This window comes from Schistocerca cancellata, chromosome 6 (assembly GCF_023864275.1).
Source record: "Schistocerca cancellata isolate TAMUIC-IGC-003103 chromosome 6, iqSchCanc2.1, whole genome shotgun sequence".
NCBI lineage: Eukaryota > Metazoa > Arthropoda > Insecta > Orthoptera > Acrididae > Schistocerca > Schistocerca cancellata.
In genome coordinates, this window is record NC_064631.1 from 518416488 (window position 1) to 518434233 (window position 17746).

General features: G+C 41.5%; 1 protein-coding gene across 4 annotated transcripts in view; it reads right to left on the reverse strand.

Moving 5' to 3' along the window:
* LOC126190807 (TBC1 domain family member 31) overlaps window positions 1-17746 on the reverse strand; it is a 277761-nt gene that overhangs the window by 192719 nt on the left and 67296 nt on the right. For all 4 annotated transcript variants that reach the window (XM_049931366.1, XM_049931369.1, XM_049931367.1 and 1 more), the window contains 2 exons: window positions 16754-16911; window positions 7378-7537 (listed from right to left, as the gene is read on the reverse strand). In XM_049931366.1, coding sequence (XP_049787323.1) covers window positions 7378-7537; window positions 16754-16911 — 318 coding nt within the window. The remainder of the gene's footprint in view (window positions 1-7377; window positions 7538-16753; window positions 16912-17746) is intronic.

Genomic DNA, 17746 nt, shown 5'->3' on the forward strand with positions numbered 1-17746 from the left:
TCATCTTCACGAGGAGTGGGGGTCCAAATCTCTATTTCACTGTTGTCATTCCATCCTAGATTTTTTGTTGTTTGATTAGTAATCTACCCTATTTCATTGGTGTCATTCCATTCTGGATTTTCCACTGTTTGATTTTGCCTAGTGGTTTCCCTTCCATCCCACAAGCCAGTGCTGTTTCTCTTTGTTACCATTCTCTATTGCATTACATTACTCAGTGACAGTCTTTTACTTTCTCTAATTTTCTATTATTCTGTTGCCTCCCAAACTGCAATGCTTTCCATCCAGTTACCACACAACCTGTGACACGCTGCCTTTCAACCCCCCTCTAGCAATGGTCTCATCTATTTACAACACACAGGAACATTCCCATGCAGACCATAGGAATTGTGGTCTGTGTCCAACATTCTCCCTGTAGACAATATTCCTGGATGTTCAAAGTGATCCCAGCACCACCTTTCATCCACATATTTCTGGCACCTCATATATATTCCCACTCTTCATACCTGATAGCCATCTCCTCCCCCATTATTCATTCATGCACCATTCTGACCTCCCCCCCCCCCCCTGCATTTATACCTGCTGCCCCATCTCTACACTCACGTTTGCCCACCAACCTGCGTCCCATACAGTTTTTTTTTTTTTAAATATTTGGATTTCGATCTCATTTTGCCTGCACATTCCATCTCACTTTTTTGTAAGGCTTCATCTGGTTTCATCCTTTTTTCCTATACTTCATTAGGTTTCATTTTTTCAAAGCTTTTAAGGTAGTCCCATATATTTTTATATAATTTTATGCATTCTTTATCTTCCACCATGGATCCTTGCCCTATCTCCATCTGCACAAATACAGGAGAGTTTCCTTAACCCATCCACACATACTATTACTGCATCTTTCCACAATGACCTCTAACTGTTCAAATTCCATCAGTGGATAGCCCTCACTAATCTAATTCTGCAAAACCACATATCTCTGGTCCAAACCTCATCGCACTACCTTTGCTCCATCTGTGAAGTCCTCCTGCTCTTCTATCCCAAATTCCTGCATCACATCACCCAGATTGGAACCCTTGCCCTCCTACGATTAGAGCAGCATGCACACAGGCAATTAAATCCATAAACCTCTACTCCTGCCTTGGACTATTGTTATCTGCCTCCCCAGGTTCCCTTATAATACAACAACTCTGTGGATGATCATACATTTTCTGCATGTTTTACAAAGTTTGTTTTATTAGTTGTGCTGAATATTATTCTTGTAAATATGTTGTCAAGTTACAAATGCTATTCGTTATTCATGAAAGAGAATATGCATGGAACGTTAACATTTTATCAGTAGACAAGCTGGCCTAGCCAGTGAAAAGCTATTGTCAAAGAGTACAAAGAGTATAGTAAATTGAATGCATTATTGCTGGGCATGTAAATGAAGGGGGGGAGTGGGTGGAGGGGGGGGGGGGGGAGGTGGCAGTTCAGAATAGCGAGGAGACTGTTGTTGTCGTTGGTTGTATCTATTCGCCAGTGAGGCTATGCAATAGTGAGGGGATAAAAGGTCTGTTTCCGAAGCGCGGAGCAGTGAAAACTGAAATGGTTGTTTTGGTGGATGTTTAATATGGGCAACTATGTGTATGGCACTTATTCAGTACAGTACAAATGCAGCATGAGTAATTCACATAACATCAAGAGTACTGTGGGCCCTTGTTATTGGCTATGGTATGGTAAGATGATCAGACCAATGACCTCGTAGTTTGACCCTTTTCCCACTCTTTTAAACCAACCAACCAACCAAGAAGATCAACATGTGCCCTATATTTTACCCCTAAATGAGGCCATTTGATAAACCAATTGCATCATAAGGTGAAGTAAGATCCAGACTTTTTATAACTAGATGTGTAATAGGGAATTTTATGGCTTAAATAACATTGTTTTCATTTGTACTGTCACGTAAATAATTTTCCTAAGTCATTATCCAAGCAGTATCCATCCCATCCCTTTGTGTAAGCTGAGGTAATCAGAAAATGAATTGAAAATGAAGTGAACATTAATTTATTAGATTATCAAAACATAATTTTTCCAACTTTTGGACAATTCCGTAATAATAAAATCTTTGGCTGCTGTATGAATAATGTCAGAAATAGAATGATGCAAAAGCCAGTATTAATTCGTAGCTCTCATAATAAAAAGTTGATAATAAAATTTTATGTAGCCTGGACACTGAAATTCACTGTCAAAGCAAAATTTCTAATTTATAGCTTGTGGCGTAATTTATAACTTTTATTACAAAGAAATATCAGAGCAACTGCTAGGTAAATGACAGTCCTTACCAATGAGTAACTTCAAACAATCTTTCTGCTTGCTACAATTACGACAATCAGTATTACAATGAGTATCAAACAAAAAGTTTCTGTCCACAGCCAGTAAGCAATCTTATTTTAACTGATCTTTGAAAATTAACATAATACGTTGTACGTGTTTTCTATTTGATTATTATCTGACTACTGTGACATCTGTGGTGTGAAGTACTTGAAAGTGGCATTAGGTACTCTTCCTACATCATGACGCAAATAACTATTCTTACATATGGTTGCTTACGAGTATGAAGTTCAGTTTCAATTTAATTATTCTTGTTCCGGTGAGGAACTGAAGACTGTTGGTTGTTTTCATTAATGACATACTTTGGAAATCTTTTTTCAAAATTTTCCATTAACTACTGTTAATTAAAAATTAGTTTACGTAATAAAAATATACAAAGTTAACCAAACTTTGTTTCTAATCGTCAAGTACTGAGCAGTAGCGATTCGGTTATAACTTCATCTACTTCTCTCAGTTTTGCATTATTCTTCGGAGTAGATGCCTTTTCCCCATAGATTAGGGGCTTTAGGTGTCAAATAGAAAAGCCTAATTAGCCAGAGAGGTAGGAGGGTTATACCCTCATAGCCAGCAAACCCTGCCACCCTACACAACCTGCAGCCTAAACAGACCATCCAAAGAAGAATCAGACCTCTCCAAACGTCTCGCCCTTTCCCCTCACCCAAATACTAGGCTTGCTAAAGATCTTTTCTCCTTCTCCTGGAGCCTACAGTGGAAACTATTTTTTAACCACCAACCAATATTGACCCCGCCTTACTCAATTTATTCCTCTGTCTAACCATGATACAACCTCACTCTGCCTCAATCATCATCATCTGATAATAGCCTTAGCTCAAACACTGCATCACCATCATACCCCAAATCCCTCCACATTGCAACTAATCTCACATCTGCAGAACCAACTACAATCCACCACAGAAATAATCCTTCCTGCGGACAAATGCTCCATCACTGTGGTTATGAACTGCAGAGGTTAGCTGGTTGAGAGGCTCTATTGTCACTCCATTCCAGAAATATAGCATGATCTCCAGTCTTCCTCAAATCGCTAGGTCCATCTCAGAACCTCTCTCCTGAACCTATTTCACTACTCAACAGACTCCTACCTTCTACAGGCTTTCTAAAATACATACACCTGATCACAAAAGACGCCCCTTTGCGGCTCGATTCCTTGCGACCACAAAGAGAATCTCTTGTCCTTGTCGAACTGCACCTGCAATTTATTACCTGTAACCTACCTACCTGCTCCCAACCATTTCCTTTACCAACTCTCAACATTTCCTGTCCCTTTACCACCTGACGCCCTATTCGGCACAGCTGATGCCACCTGCGTCTACACTAACGTGCACCATGCCCACAGCCTTGCTGATGCTGAAAACTAGCTTTCCCAATGTCTGATTGCTTCCAAATCTACAATCTTCTTCCCGGTCACCATGAACAATTATATTCTCACCTACAATTACTTCTCTTCTGTAGGCATCATCAACAAAAACTTCATGGTATGATAAAGGGTACCCACATGGCAATATCCTATGTCAACCTATGCATGGGCCATCTAGACGAATGCTTACCAACCACCCAGAATTTCAAACCCCTCATATAGCCCAGATGTAATGATGACACTTCTGTGATCTGGACAAAGGGTGAAGACACCCAATCCGCATTCCTCCAGAACCTCCACACCTTCTCCCCTATTCACTTCATGTGGCCCTCCTCAACCCAACAAGCCACCATCTTCCACGTTCATTCTACTTCAATAATGGCTAAATCAGTAGTTCCGTCCACACCGAACCTACCAACCACCAAAAATACCTCCAGTTCGACAGCTGCCACCCATTCCATACAAAGATGTCCCTTCCATACTGCCTAGCCTCCCATCATTGCATCTGCAATGATGAACAGTCGCCGGCCGCTGTGGCCGTGCGGTTCTAGGCGCTTCAGTCCGGAACCGCGTGACCGCTACGGTCGCAGGTTCGAATCCTGCCTTGGGCATGGATGTGTGTGATGTCCTTAGGTTAGTTTGGTTTAAGTAGTTCTAAGTTCTAGGGGACTGATGGCCTCAGATGTTAAGTCCCATAGTGCTCAGAGCCATTTGAACTATTTGATGAACAGTTCCTCTCTAGATATATTGAGGGCCTCGCTGAGGTCTTCAAAGTCTGAATTTACTCTCCCAACCTTATCCAGAAATTGATCTTCCTTATCCAGAAACCGATCTTCCACACACTGTCTTTCCAGTCACCTACCATTCCCTACATACTCACTGAATAGGCACAAAGAAGTGACCCCCTTGTGACTCAGTAGCACACAGGACTGGAGCAACTGAATCACATTCTCCATCAAGGTTTTGAGTACCTGTCGCCTGTCCTGAAATGAGAAATATCCGCCCCACCTGTTTCACAGCCACATTCCACTGCCCAACCAACCTAAGAAATCTCCTTGTCCATCCCTGCTCCTAACCCTTTGTTAAAGGGCTCAAATCCCTGTAATAGACCCAGATACAAAACATTTGCCAACAAATCCTCCCCCTGCCACCTTCTCCCACCCTGTCACAGATACCTCATATGCCATCAAAGGCACAGCCACCTGTGAAACCAGCCATGTGGCCTACTGACTTAGCTATAAACACCATGTGGCTTTCTACAAGTTCATGACCACCAATAAGTTTTCTGTACACATGAACGGCCACCACCAAACTGTGGCCAAGAGACAGCGGGCCCACTCAATTGCTAGGCATGTCACACAACATGGTTTCTTGACTTCAATAACTGCTTCACCACATGTACCATCTGTATTCTTTCCACCAACACCAGCTTTTCTGAACTGTGCAGGTGGGCACTCTCCCTACAAAATATCCTTAGTTCCTGTAACTTTCATAGGGTGACCTGTACTAGTCCCTATCCCCAACCGCCTCATCCTCTTTCTTACTCCTACTCCAGCCTGACACACCCCTATTATTCCCTCCCCCAAGTACACCTGCACAGTCTTTCCTCTTCTGTGCTCCTCTAGCCTCCCCCCCCCCCCCCCCCCTCATACTGCAGCCTCCATATGCAACTAACAGCCAAACCACAATCCTGCAGGCATCACTACAACATCTTCCCCATCCTGCTCTGCTGTCACGGCTCACCACATTTGGATCTCTGCAATCAGATGTGACAGTGGTAACACGTGAGGACTTGATCAGACAGCTAATAGTGAATACGGTTTCATTTAATTACTTTTAAGAACATTTGAATTCTTTATCTCTGATTAACAATGAAACATATTCTTGTATAAACAACAATAATTCTCATCTTCATGTGATTTTAAAGTTATGTTTGCAAACTAAATTAGGCATTTCGATACTGTCTATTGTTCAGCCAAACTAATATTTTTACTGCCCAACATGTATGAGCAGATGTGTGTCATTATCTTCTGTTCAGGTCTTATTCTTTACAACATTAAGTTCTTTAGGACCTTCTGTATGATCATGTACACAGGGCCATACAGAACCAAACATTCTAGTGTATAAATTATAGTAATATGGTTCTGCTTTTAATCACTGCACAAATGCCAAAATTGTGGACATCGAGACAAGCGATTGCAGAACAGAAAAGCAACAACGATTGTGTAACAGTGCAGAAGGCATCTGGACCAAAGAAAGAACTGTTATATTCTATAGAGATTATGTGAAATAAAATGCAGCTCTTCTAGCTGTAGTTTACTGGAGCAAGAAAACATACCTAGACACTGGAAAAAAGCACAAGTCATTCCCATTTTCAAACCAGGTCATTGGAAACATGCAAATAACTATAGGCTTATACTGCGGATGTCAATCTGTAACAGGATCATAGAGGATGGTTTTGCTCACATATTTTGAGGTTTCTGGGGAATGAAAATCTCCTCTATAGAAATCAACATGCATCTTGGGAAACTAAGCTTACTCTGTTCCTCCTAGAAATTCTGAGTGCTGTAAACAAAGACATCCAGGTCAAAGCCATGTTCCTTGACTTTAGGAAGGCATTTTATAGAGTGCTGCATTGTCATTTAGTGGATAAAATATGAGCCAAACAAGTATGGGACAAGATTTGTGACTGGATTCAAGACTTCTTTACAGATAGAACTCAACAAGTCATTCTTAACAGAACGGAATTGATAGATGCAAAGGTAATACATTGTTAGATGACTGTAGCGTATTGCAGAGAGACCTCCAGAGGATCAGTGATTCATGTAGGATTGGCAGTTGACCCTGAATGTAAATAAATGTAACACAATGTGCAAAGACAAAAAATTCAACTACTGTATGGTTACATTATTGACAGCAAATCACTGTAAATAGTAACCACCGCAAAATATGTAAGAGCAATCATCTGAAGCAAACTAAAATGGAATGACCACATAAAACAAATTGTAGGAAGTGGAGGTGCTGGATGAGAACCATTGCAAGAATCTTCAGGAAAGCTTATTCACCCATAAATGAAGAACCTTACAAAACACTCGTTCAACTGATTTCTGAGTATTGCTCAACAGTCTGGGGCCCTCACAATGTTGGAGACAAGGAAGATCTAATGGAGAGTGTACACTCAGTCACGAGATCATTTAGTCAGTGCGAGAGCTTTACAGAAATCTTCACCAAAATCCAATGGCAGAAATAGCAAGAGAGATGTTGTGCACCATGGAAAGGTTTGCTATTGAAATTCCAAAGACAGTATGTTCTGGGGAGAGCTGGGCAACATATTACTCCCTCCCACATATGTCTCATGAAATGTCCAGAATGAGAAAATCTGAGAAATCAGAGCTAATATAAAGATTTACTGACAATCATTTTTCCCATTTGCCACCTGTAAATGAAACTGTGAAGGGGTAAATAGACAGTGACACCAAAAGTATCTTCCACCAAATCCATAACATGACTTGCGGAGTATATATGTTGACGCAGCTGCTGAATATATTAGGGCTGTAAAATAGATTAGTTGTTTGCACAAAAGGCAGGCCAGAATTCATGTAAGATAGTAATACTGAAAGGTGTTCTGTAAACCTTACCTTATTGCAGCCTCCATCAAATTGTTGTGGCAAAAATTCAATGTGTCTCACACCTGGTATAGTCTTTGGAAGTTGAATGACCTTTGTTATAGCCCAGCTGTCCAAGGAAATAACTGTCATTGTTTGTGACTGGCAACCAATTACCATAGCCCGCCCATTCCTGTGAATTTCGGTGGAAATAGGTTTTCAAAAAGTGAAACTAGTAAGCTGCTGTATAGCACAATACACTATAATTTAAAAAAAGAATACTATTCTGCTAATGATAAATAAAATCGAGGATGTAAACACAACTGCATTTTTGTGTCACCTTAAATTAGCATTTGTTTGTTCACACCTGATACATAGAAAAATTTTTGTGTCTTCCTACAACCATAGTTTAATTTTGGAAAATCTCTTCTTCTTATACATCAAATAACCATCATCATTCCTACTGCTGACAGGTGTGCTACAACTCTCACTAAAGACGCCCCAATGGATTGCACATTTTCCATTTAATTCTTTTTGTTGTGCTAAACAAACAATGTTAGTGAAGTCTGATGCCAATGAATGAAACAAAAATTACAGAAGTTTTACAGAGAAGTGAAGCATACTTTATTTATACAACCAGTTTTAGTTGTCTGACCATCATCAAGTTCATAAAAACATTTGCCTAAAATGGTTTTTAGGCAAAATATAAAATCATTATCATCAGGCAAATTGTCATACCGTAATATAAATTAAATCACCACTCCATAAAAACTGTGCAAGGCTGTGTACTCTTACCAAGTTTTAACTTGAATGAGAACACTCCCTAGCACAGTTTTTATAGACTGACAATGGTATCCGTATTACAGTATGGTAACAGTGTGTTATTCATGGTTTTATCACCTGACAATAAAGATTTTCTATTTTGCTGTGAATGTTTTTATGAACATGATGGTGATCAGACAAATGAAACTGTTTGTATAAATAAAGTATTTTACCAGCAGCTCCAGACAGTAATAAGACTTTTTTAAATTTTACAAGACATTAAAGCCACACAACACTGCCTGTCAAAAGGACATACAAAGGGCAAAATAAGGGGGAAAGTTTCTGGGTTGTCCTGTCCCAACATATCTCCATTGAGCATTACACTATGATTACTTGCTTACTTAAGTTTTGAATGTTCCATCTACCCCATCAATTTCTCTCTTTCATCATATGAATGATCTGCCTCAACTATCCCCCCCCCCCCCCCTCCTCTCGCTCTGTGTCTCTCTCTCTCTCTCTCTCTCTCTCTCTCTCTCTCTCTGCAGGTTCACATTATGATGCTGGACTCCCCTTTCTTGTTCACAGTATTGTAAAGTAGTATCTCAAAATACACTGGAGTTTGATCCACATTACCAATTTGCAGTAATATATAGGAATGTTTGAGGCACAAATTTGTCACATAGCAATGAAAATTCACTCTTTTTTCCTTATGATCAGCTGAAAGGCATTGAGTGATGATAATTTTCCTCTGGACTCATAACCCATTTCAACTGAAAAATCTTGATAGCCTGCCCAAGCTAACTTGGAAACCAGTGATGCCTAGTTCTTTAGCTATAGCCAATGCTTTGAGTTGGCGTATTTCACTCCCCACCATCCATCCATATTGTTACTTCTCATCTATATAACAACAGTGCATTTTTTTCAAAATCCGGATGCTTCACTTTTTGGCTGCAAAATGCCTGGTGAACACCGTTCATTTCCTGAAGCCTCCAGTCACAAATACAACCCTCGCTCACACCATACTTTCTTCCCGCTGCACCGTTTCCAATGTTCTCTGCTTCTTCAACAACTTTTCCTTTAGCTATGTACAAGCAATAACAAGAACTTGTAGCCATAATTCACAAGTGTCCTCAGAGTCTTTCGTGATGGCATGCTTCAATAAAATCCTCTCAGTTTACAAGCCACATCAATGATAAGTTAACACATTGTTAATGCTTCACGTCTAACATACTACTGACAAGTCACAGACTGAAGCCGCCACAACGCTATCATATAACAGGATCTATAGTTTGAGGTGGAGCAGTACCAACCTTATTTCAATTATCTGTGCACCACAGTTTTTCGCCCTTAAAATCAGGAATAAATATGTATGGATTATTCACGTATATACAGTATGTAGCCTTTATTTTCCCTTTGGTAGCAAATCTGAAGTCTGATGAAATCATCTTGGGTCACCAGGTGAGTCATAGCATCCAACTGTCACAATTTTTTGACTAGTTTTCTACTTCTCATCTTCAGGGGAAGTGTTGGGTTCATGTCCAGTTCATTACTTCATAGCCAAAGGACTGTAAACTTCTCTATCGAGGCCCATAGGATGTGACAATCTCGTGCCTCTGGGAGAGGTGCTACAGCCAGCGGGATGGGAAGCACCCCCAATGGTTTGGAGAGGTCTCTGGGTGTCAAGTACTCATGCTGCCTGTCTATTCTGCTCACTGCCTCCTTTTCTTTTGACAAGATCCTCATGTACTCTTATTTTCAGTGTCTCTATCATGGCCAAAACCCAGAACACTTTGGTATGGCACAGCACCAGTGTTCAAAAACAAACGTGTCATTCAGTGATGCTCTGGTCCACAACTGTTGACTTGTTGGTTTGGTCAACGTGACCACTCCTCAAATGTTCTGAACAGCACTGAGAGATGCATTACTGCATGTGGCTGATGTGCTGCACATCATACACCCAATTGATGCCATAGACACTAGGTGCCCAAAACCCTAGTTGGTTTTGGCTGCCTAAGTATACCCTTGATTTTAATGGTTTTTATATTATGCTCCTCCATTATTCTGGCAATTTTGACTGTGGGCAGCTCTGGATACAGAAGGAACAACAGGTGCTTGGTTCCTTCTTCTGGACTGTTTTCTTTCTTCTTACTTGGCTGAATAGTGCATCTTATTTGTTTCTCTGGGCAGCCATTGTTGCAAACAGTTTCACGCAGGAGCTGTATTTTAATAGACAGACTTTCCCTGTCACACATGGCTCACACCATGTGTACTATGGTGGTAAGCAAAGATTTACATTGCACGGGATGGTGGCAGCGACTGGTGTTTAGGTACACATCCACACATCATCTTCCTGCAGATGGAATGACCCTGTGTGCCACCAGTGTTCTTCTTTATCAGAATTTCTATAACCCAATGACATTTTTTTTGTAATTGACAGACTACAGTGGCATGGAGCCGTGTTGCTGGCATGGAGCCAGCAATGCATCAAAAGAATCTGGATGAAACAAACAAAATTGGCAACAAACAAAGCACACTATGCTGGAGAAAGAACTAAGATGGTGGGTGGCTCCTACCACTCATCTTGCCGAAACATCAATCACAAAGTAATTTTAATTGGAGAATAATAATATGGGTTCTTCTTTACCAGAATGTCTAGAAACAGTAAGCTCCATTGCGAACCTGATATGAACACATCTGTTCCAGAGGCATGACTCTTGGCAGAAAGGTTTGTGCTCCAGCATTTCTAAATGATTGACTGAGGGGGTTATGGGACTAAACAGTGAGGTCATCAATCCCACAATTCAGAGTTACTTGTGTAAGATAGAGGGTCTGAAGTTAAAACACACACAGTAGATGGCATAAAAGGGTAGACAAAATCCAAAAACTGGAAAAACTGAGGGATAAAAAAAGTGGTCATACGTCCCAGACCTAGAGAAAATGAAAAAGAGGTCCCAACCACAATCACCCTGCCCCTGCTGCAGGTGCAAAGCAAAACCTTTTAACTGAAATAAAAACCATTTTTACATGGGAAACTGAGGATCAGTTCAACCACCCACGAATCGTCTCCCAATATTAAAAACAATTAGGAATGCTATACTTAGTACAAAGGGCCAAAAGAAGGGGACATTCCTCCTACACATCAGGTACCATCAGTCTGGCTCCACAGCCACATTGTGGGGGTGGCTTGTTACTCAAGAGAAAACAATGGATGAGCCTAGTATGACCGATGCATAGATGGCATAAGACAGTGAACTCTTTTTGAGACGATCAGAAGGAAGAGCACCAAACTGTAGTAATCTCCTTGATTGTGTGGAGCTTATTACAAAGAGCAATGGTGTGCCAGGTGTCATTCCACTTTGGGGCAAAGAGACATTTGATGTGAATCTGCGTATCTGCACCTGGGATCAAGACAGGAAATTGGGTAAGTATTTGCTTCTCTAGCCAGACGGTCAGCCAGTTCATTCCCTGGGATTCCCACATGATTTGGGACCTAGAGGAAAACAACAGAGCAGGCTGCATGGGCAAGGACAGAGAGAAGGTCATGGATAGAAGAGACAAAAGGGTGATGAGAGTAGCATCAGTCTATAGCCTGCAAGCCACTCATTGAGTCAATATGTTCTAAAATGCTGTGGAGGAAAGCCTGACAAATAAAATGGAGGGCCCTGTTAATGACTACTCTACTGTGAACACACTATATGATCCCAGCAGTAAACAGTGTTACATACCAGTAGGAGATGTAAAAGCGTATCCCACCTTATCTATCATTAGAACCATCAGTGTAGAAGATCATAGCAGCCTGGAACTCTTCAGGGATGGATTGTACAAGATGCCAGAATATCATAGGTGCAACCGAGATCTTGGTACCCTGGAATAAGTCGGTCCAAAATCGTGGTCAAGGCACCATCCAGGGGGAGTGGGGGGTGGTATGGGTGCATGGGATATACAATACAGGATGGTCAGGAAATTGTCAAATGGTGATTGTGTAAGAAACTATGAGTTGGCTCTGTCAAATTTGTAGGGGTAAATCCCCACTTCTGCAAGGAGACTGTTGACAGGACTAGTGTGAAAGGCACTGACAGCCAGACTCATCCCATAATGATGAACAGGGTCAAGTAGTTTCAGACTGGAAGGAGCCACTGAGCACAAACGTGACAACCATAATCTAGTCTGGACAAAACCAGAATGTAATTAAGATGGAGAAGAGTTGCATGGTCTGCAGCCCAAGGTGTGTGTGTGCCAGGAGGCAGAGAGCATTAAGCTTCCGCATGCAGGTAGTCTTCAGGTGGCAAATATGGGGCAGCCACATCAGCTTTTTATCAAAAATAATGACCAATAAATGGGACTGTGTTACTACATCTAGGTGATGATCACCTAAATAAAGTTCTGGATCGGGGTGTACTGGGTTGATGGCAAAAATGTATAACCCTCATTTTGGAGGGAGAAAACTGGGAGCCATGGGAGAGGGTCCATGCAGAAGCCCATCGGATTGCACCTTGGAGCTGATGTTCAGCAGATGCTACCAAGTGTGAGCTGCAACAGATGCAAAAATCATCAACATACAATGCTGGAATGATGAGAGGCCCAACAGAGGTCACAAGTCCACTGATGGCAATGAGGAAGAGAATGACACTTAACATAGCATCTTGTGGGATACCGCTCTCCTGGACCTGATGGGTGCTGAGTAAAGGGCCAACTCAAATACAGAAGAGCTAGTGGGATAAAAAGTCACAGTTAAAAATCAAAAGTGGGGCCATGAAAGCTCAAGTCATGGAGGTAACTAAAATATGACAATGTCAAGCTGTGTCATATGCCTTATGTACGTCAAAGAAGACCGCGACAAGGAGCCAGCGGTTAATAAAAGCCAGTATGATTGTTGTTTCCAATCTGAGGAAATGACCAGTTGTAGAGTGTCCTTCCCAGAAGCCACACTGATAAGGGGACAAAAGGTCCCAAGATTCGAACACCCAACTTAATCGGAAGATAGCCATCTCCTCGAGCAGATTACAAAGTCTATTTGTCAGGGTAATCAGGTGGTAGCTATTAAGAGACATTGGATTCTTCCCAGGCTTAAGAACAGGGATAACTATACTGCCTCGTCATTACAAGGGGAAGGCATCTGTGTGCTAAATATGGTTGAAGACCCTGAGGAGATGTTGCCTCTGTGTAATGTCCAAGTGTTGGATCATCTGGTTGTGGATGGAATCCAGGGCTGGGGCCATGTCATGTGAAGAGGTATAAACCTGCAAAAACTCCCTTCAGTAAAGGGTTCATTATAGGATTTGGCTTGATGGGTGTTGACACAGAGGAGGGTTTGTTCAAGTCTGCGTGTCTGCTCGAGAAAGGTACCAGTATAGGAAGACACCGAAGCTGTCGCAAAGTGTCTCACAAGGTGTTCTGCAAGGACCAATGGATCAGTAAGCAGAACACCCTGTACGAGGAGACCCTGAACAGTTAATTGTTGCTGGCGGCCCAGAAGTTTATGGAGCTTGGACCAAACTCGTGATGAAGAGGCTTACATCCACAGGGAGGAAACATTCCTTTTTTCTCTGCTTAATAAAGTAGCAAGCCTTAACTTGGAGATGCTTAAAAGCAATAAGGTTGGCCTCTGAAGGGTGTTGTCAAAATCATTACAGCACCCGTCGGTGGTCCTGGATAGTGACTGCTGTATCCTTGGTTCACCACAGTACTGGTCGATGACAAGGGGGACCTGTGGATAGGGGGATAGCAGTGCCAGTGGCATGAAGAAGAGGGCAGAGATGTCTTGCACGACTGTGTCAATGCAATCCGAGAGACAGGTGTTGAAATGCACAGCAGACACATATAAAGGCCAACTAGCTCTGCGGAATGCCCAACGTGGAGGCCTGGTGGCATGACGGCAGCAGGAGAATGATAGGATCACCAGAAAGTGGTCACTGTCACAAAGATCATCATCAGGTGTTCAATGTAGGAAAGCTACAAGAGCAGGGGAGGATATCGGGACATCAATAGCAGAAAAAATGCCGTGAGTGGCACTGAAGTGGGTAAGGGAACCATCATTAAGAGAAACAAATCAAAGTCTGTGATAAGTTGGTCAACTGGAAGACCCCTACCCATCAAAGTGGCACTCATTCACACTGGACACTCCGGTGAGTGGGGAGAATGGAGACCAGAGCAGTTTGCACAGTTAGATGGTGGGGTGCAAGGGCTCCCCACATGAGGAGGGTACCCACTGTTACCACTGGGGCGCCCACAGTAACTACAGACGGGAGTGGCATCACATCGTGAAGACATGTGGCTGAACTTGAGGCAACACAAGCAATGGATGGGATGTGAAATGTATGATTTGACATCGCATCTATATATCATTATCTTGACCTCCTCTGGCACAGTATTCCCCTCAAATGCCATGATGAAAATGCCAGTGTCTACATGCAAGGGCTTCTTAGGGCCTCTGTGGACATGCAAGATGAAATAAACACCATGCTGTTCCAAATTAGCCCTAATTCATCATCGGACTGGAGGAGAAGGTCCCTATGGAAAATTACACCCTGTGTTATTTTGAGAGACTTTTGTGGAGTGATGTCTCTCGCAGGCACTGAGGGAGGCCGTCTGACTGGCAGAAGTTGTCTTTATAAGGAAGGAGCTAGATCTCATCTTGCTTAAGGACTTAACTTCACCGAACTTGTCCTCAATGTGTTCCACAAAGAAAAATGATTGGGTGGCAGCAAAAGTCTCCTCATTAGTCCTGGTAGACACCAGGAACTGCAGAACGGGTTTCACCCCAAGCCAGTGGTTCTGGTATCCAAGGAGGGTAAGGCTGGGAAGGTGGAAACAGGAACAGAGACAGAACTATACTTAGGAAGAGACACAGTCACAGAAGAGTGGCCGTAGAGTTTAAGATGTTTTGTGTGCCAAACATCTGCCCTGGTACCATTCACTCCGAACAGGGGCTCGCCTGGTGGGCACCACCCACCCACAGCAATGGCTGCCTGGCAGGATGGTCTTTTCTGGAAGTTCCAATGGCCCAAAAAGACGGGCAACCACTCCTAGGCTTGCACAGGCATTCACGGCACAGGTACCAGCAGTGTGATCCCTGTGATGTCAGGAGGCTCAGCCAGATGGATACGTAACAGCCCCCATGGACTAGCTACGAAGCTGGTGACCTAGCAAGGAAGCAAAAGGGCTCTGGTGGGGAGGGAGGGAAAGGGGGAAGGGGAAAAAGGAAGAGGAACCTATGCCAAAGATGCTAGGGAGGGAATTCTTCCACATCTGCCTCACACTACAGATTTCAAATGGAGAGATGGAGGTCATACCTCTGAGGGGGAGGAAAAAAGAAAAGCCAAAAAGAGGAGGAAAATCAAGCAAACAAAATACACTAGATGAAGCAAAGTCGGGACGATAGCCAGGCCAACAAAGAAGAACGCCAAGAGAGGGAAAGGAAAAGGCAAAGTGAAAGGAATAAGGACAGGGAAAGAGAAGAAGGGGAAGGTAAAGAAGCCCGGAAAAGAAGAAAGGTTGCAACAGCTCGTACACCCATGTGTGCCACACATGTACCTAAAAAAGAGCTGTGGGTACCCGGAGGGGGGGTCTCTAAATGAGTGAACTGGACATGTGCAAAACTCTTCATCTGAAGAAGACTGCTAAGAAACTTGTCAGAACATTGCAACAACACAATGCCATAACTCTGCTGACAAACAGAGAAGAATTTGCCAATGAAATTTGCCGAGCAAGTCTGCATTACCAAATTTAAAGTTTTGTTGTTATTCATTTTTGTTATACATGATTTCTAACATTTGTTTGTAAACTTTTTGTTATACATGCATTTCTAACATTTGTTTGTAAACTATGTGCAATATTGCCCCATAGATTCAGCCCTAGAAATATAGTTACAAGAGAGGGGGATGGACATATAATTAATTAGTAATCATATGGTCTTCTCTGGACTTGTTGAGGAAAGTACCTCTGGATAATTAAAAGGCTTTATAATTTTGGATTAGTGTAGCAAGCATACACTGTTTTGCAATTAACCAGAAGTTATATAAACGATCGTACACATTTGAATGAGAATGGCCTAAAAAGTTCATTCATGTAAGAACATAGAGTTACTTGTCTTCAACATACAATATTTATTCATTTATTGTTTAATTTTTGACATGCATTCTTTTCTTCTGTTTGCCTCTTCCATCCAATCAAACTGATGATGCAATACACATCTTTACCCTTCTTGCATGCAATGTTTCATTCTTGTTGAACTCAGACACATTTTCTCTGCGTCTTTTCCCTCCGAGACTCCCCTTATTCCATTCTGTTACTACTACCTAGTCTCTTTTTACCCACTGTAGGCTATTTATTTCTTTCCTTCTTTCCACAGTCCTGTTTCTTTGTTTCCTTATTTACTCACTTTGCTATCTCAGATTACTCAGCTCTTACATTTGGACACTCAATTCATATGCTGTAATTTTAGATAAAATGGCAGATGATAAATTTTTATATTTCAAACCAAATGTTAAGGCTCAGCCTAAGAACTACGTTATGACACTTTTGCACAATGGCTATCTGTTTATTCACGATGGATAATTATTTCTTCCATGACTGAAAAGGTAACTTCCATTTTTAACAATTGTGACTTAGATGTATGTGTTCTACTTCATAATCTTAAAATTATTACCTTGTGAAAGCAATACAACGTATGTGATGACTCTTCCACATTTCAGGAACAATTTGTTTAAAACATTCAAAATTTCCATAACAGTCAAGTTTCCAGATATGGATTGTATCATCTTGGAAACAGGCAAGAATATGATTTAGCACCGGCATGAAAAATATCTGAAACAGTTTAGAAGCATTAAGTAATGAAACCTGTTTATCAGAAATTATTACTAAGTGGAAATATATTGTGACATAGCTTAGTTTTCTGTAAAACATCGCATCCTCGTACAAAATTTAAAATGCTATGTAACAGGCAAAAAAGTATGTTTTTATCCTCTTTGTATTGTACACATAGTGTGTTTCAGTTTCAAGTTGTTTACAGAGCAATAGGTAGTTTGAAAGTGAAGCAATCTGGCATAGTGTAGCACAGCGTTTTATCTTTAGTTCTTTGTTGTTTTTAATGCGAATTAATGAACCTTCGATTTTATTGTCACAAGATCTTCATTTTGTCCTTTTCGCAGATAGTAAAATTATAGGACTAAAAATAGTACCTGTGTTAATGACAAATCTGCATACAATAAAATATTTGGAAATATCAATATATGTTTCAGGGAAAATTTTAGTGTTGAATTTTGACAAGAATGAGTACATATATTTCAGTGCCTCCCACAAAAATACCAGAACATATCATCTATTCAAACACAATAACTAGACCATAATTTATACAGACAATGTGATAAAAGAAGTTGCTAGTGTTCAAAATTACAAATAGATCTTAACCTGAATTAGAAGTCATTATATGGTCTTAAAAGTTTTTTAGTTCAGCTACATTGTAGCAAATACAGGAGGAAAGTCCTGACAGAATTTACCCCTCCTGACATCAATATCCACTAAACCACTGTCCTCACACCATCCAGCCAACAGATTCCCCTTCGTCTGTACCACCAACCCTCCCAGTTTCATATCACCTGCACCATGCACAGCATCCCACCAGCTCCAGTACCCGCGCATC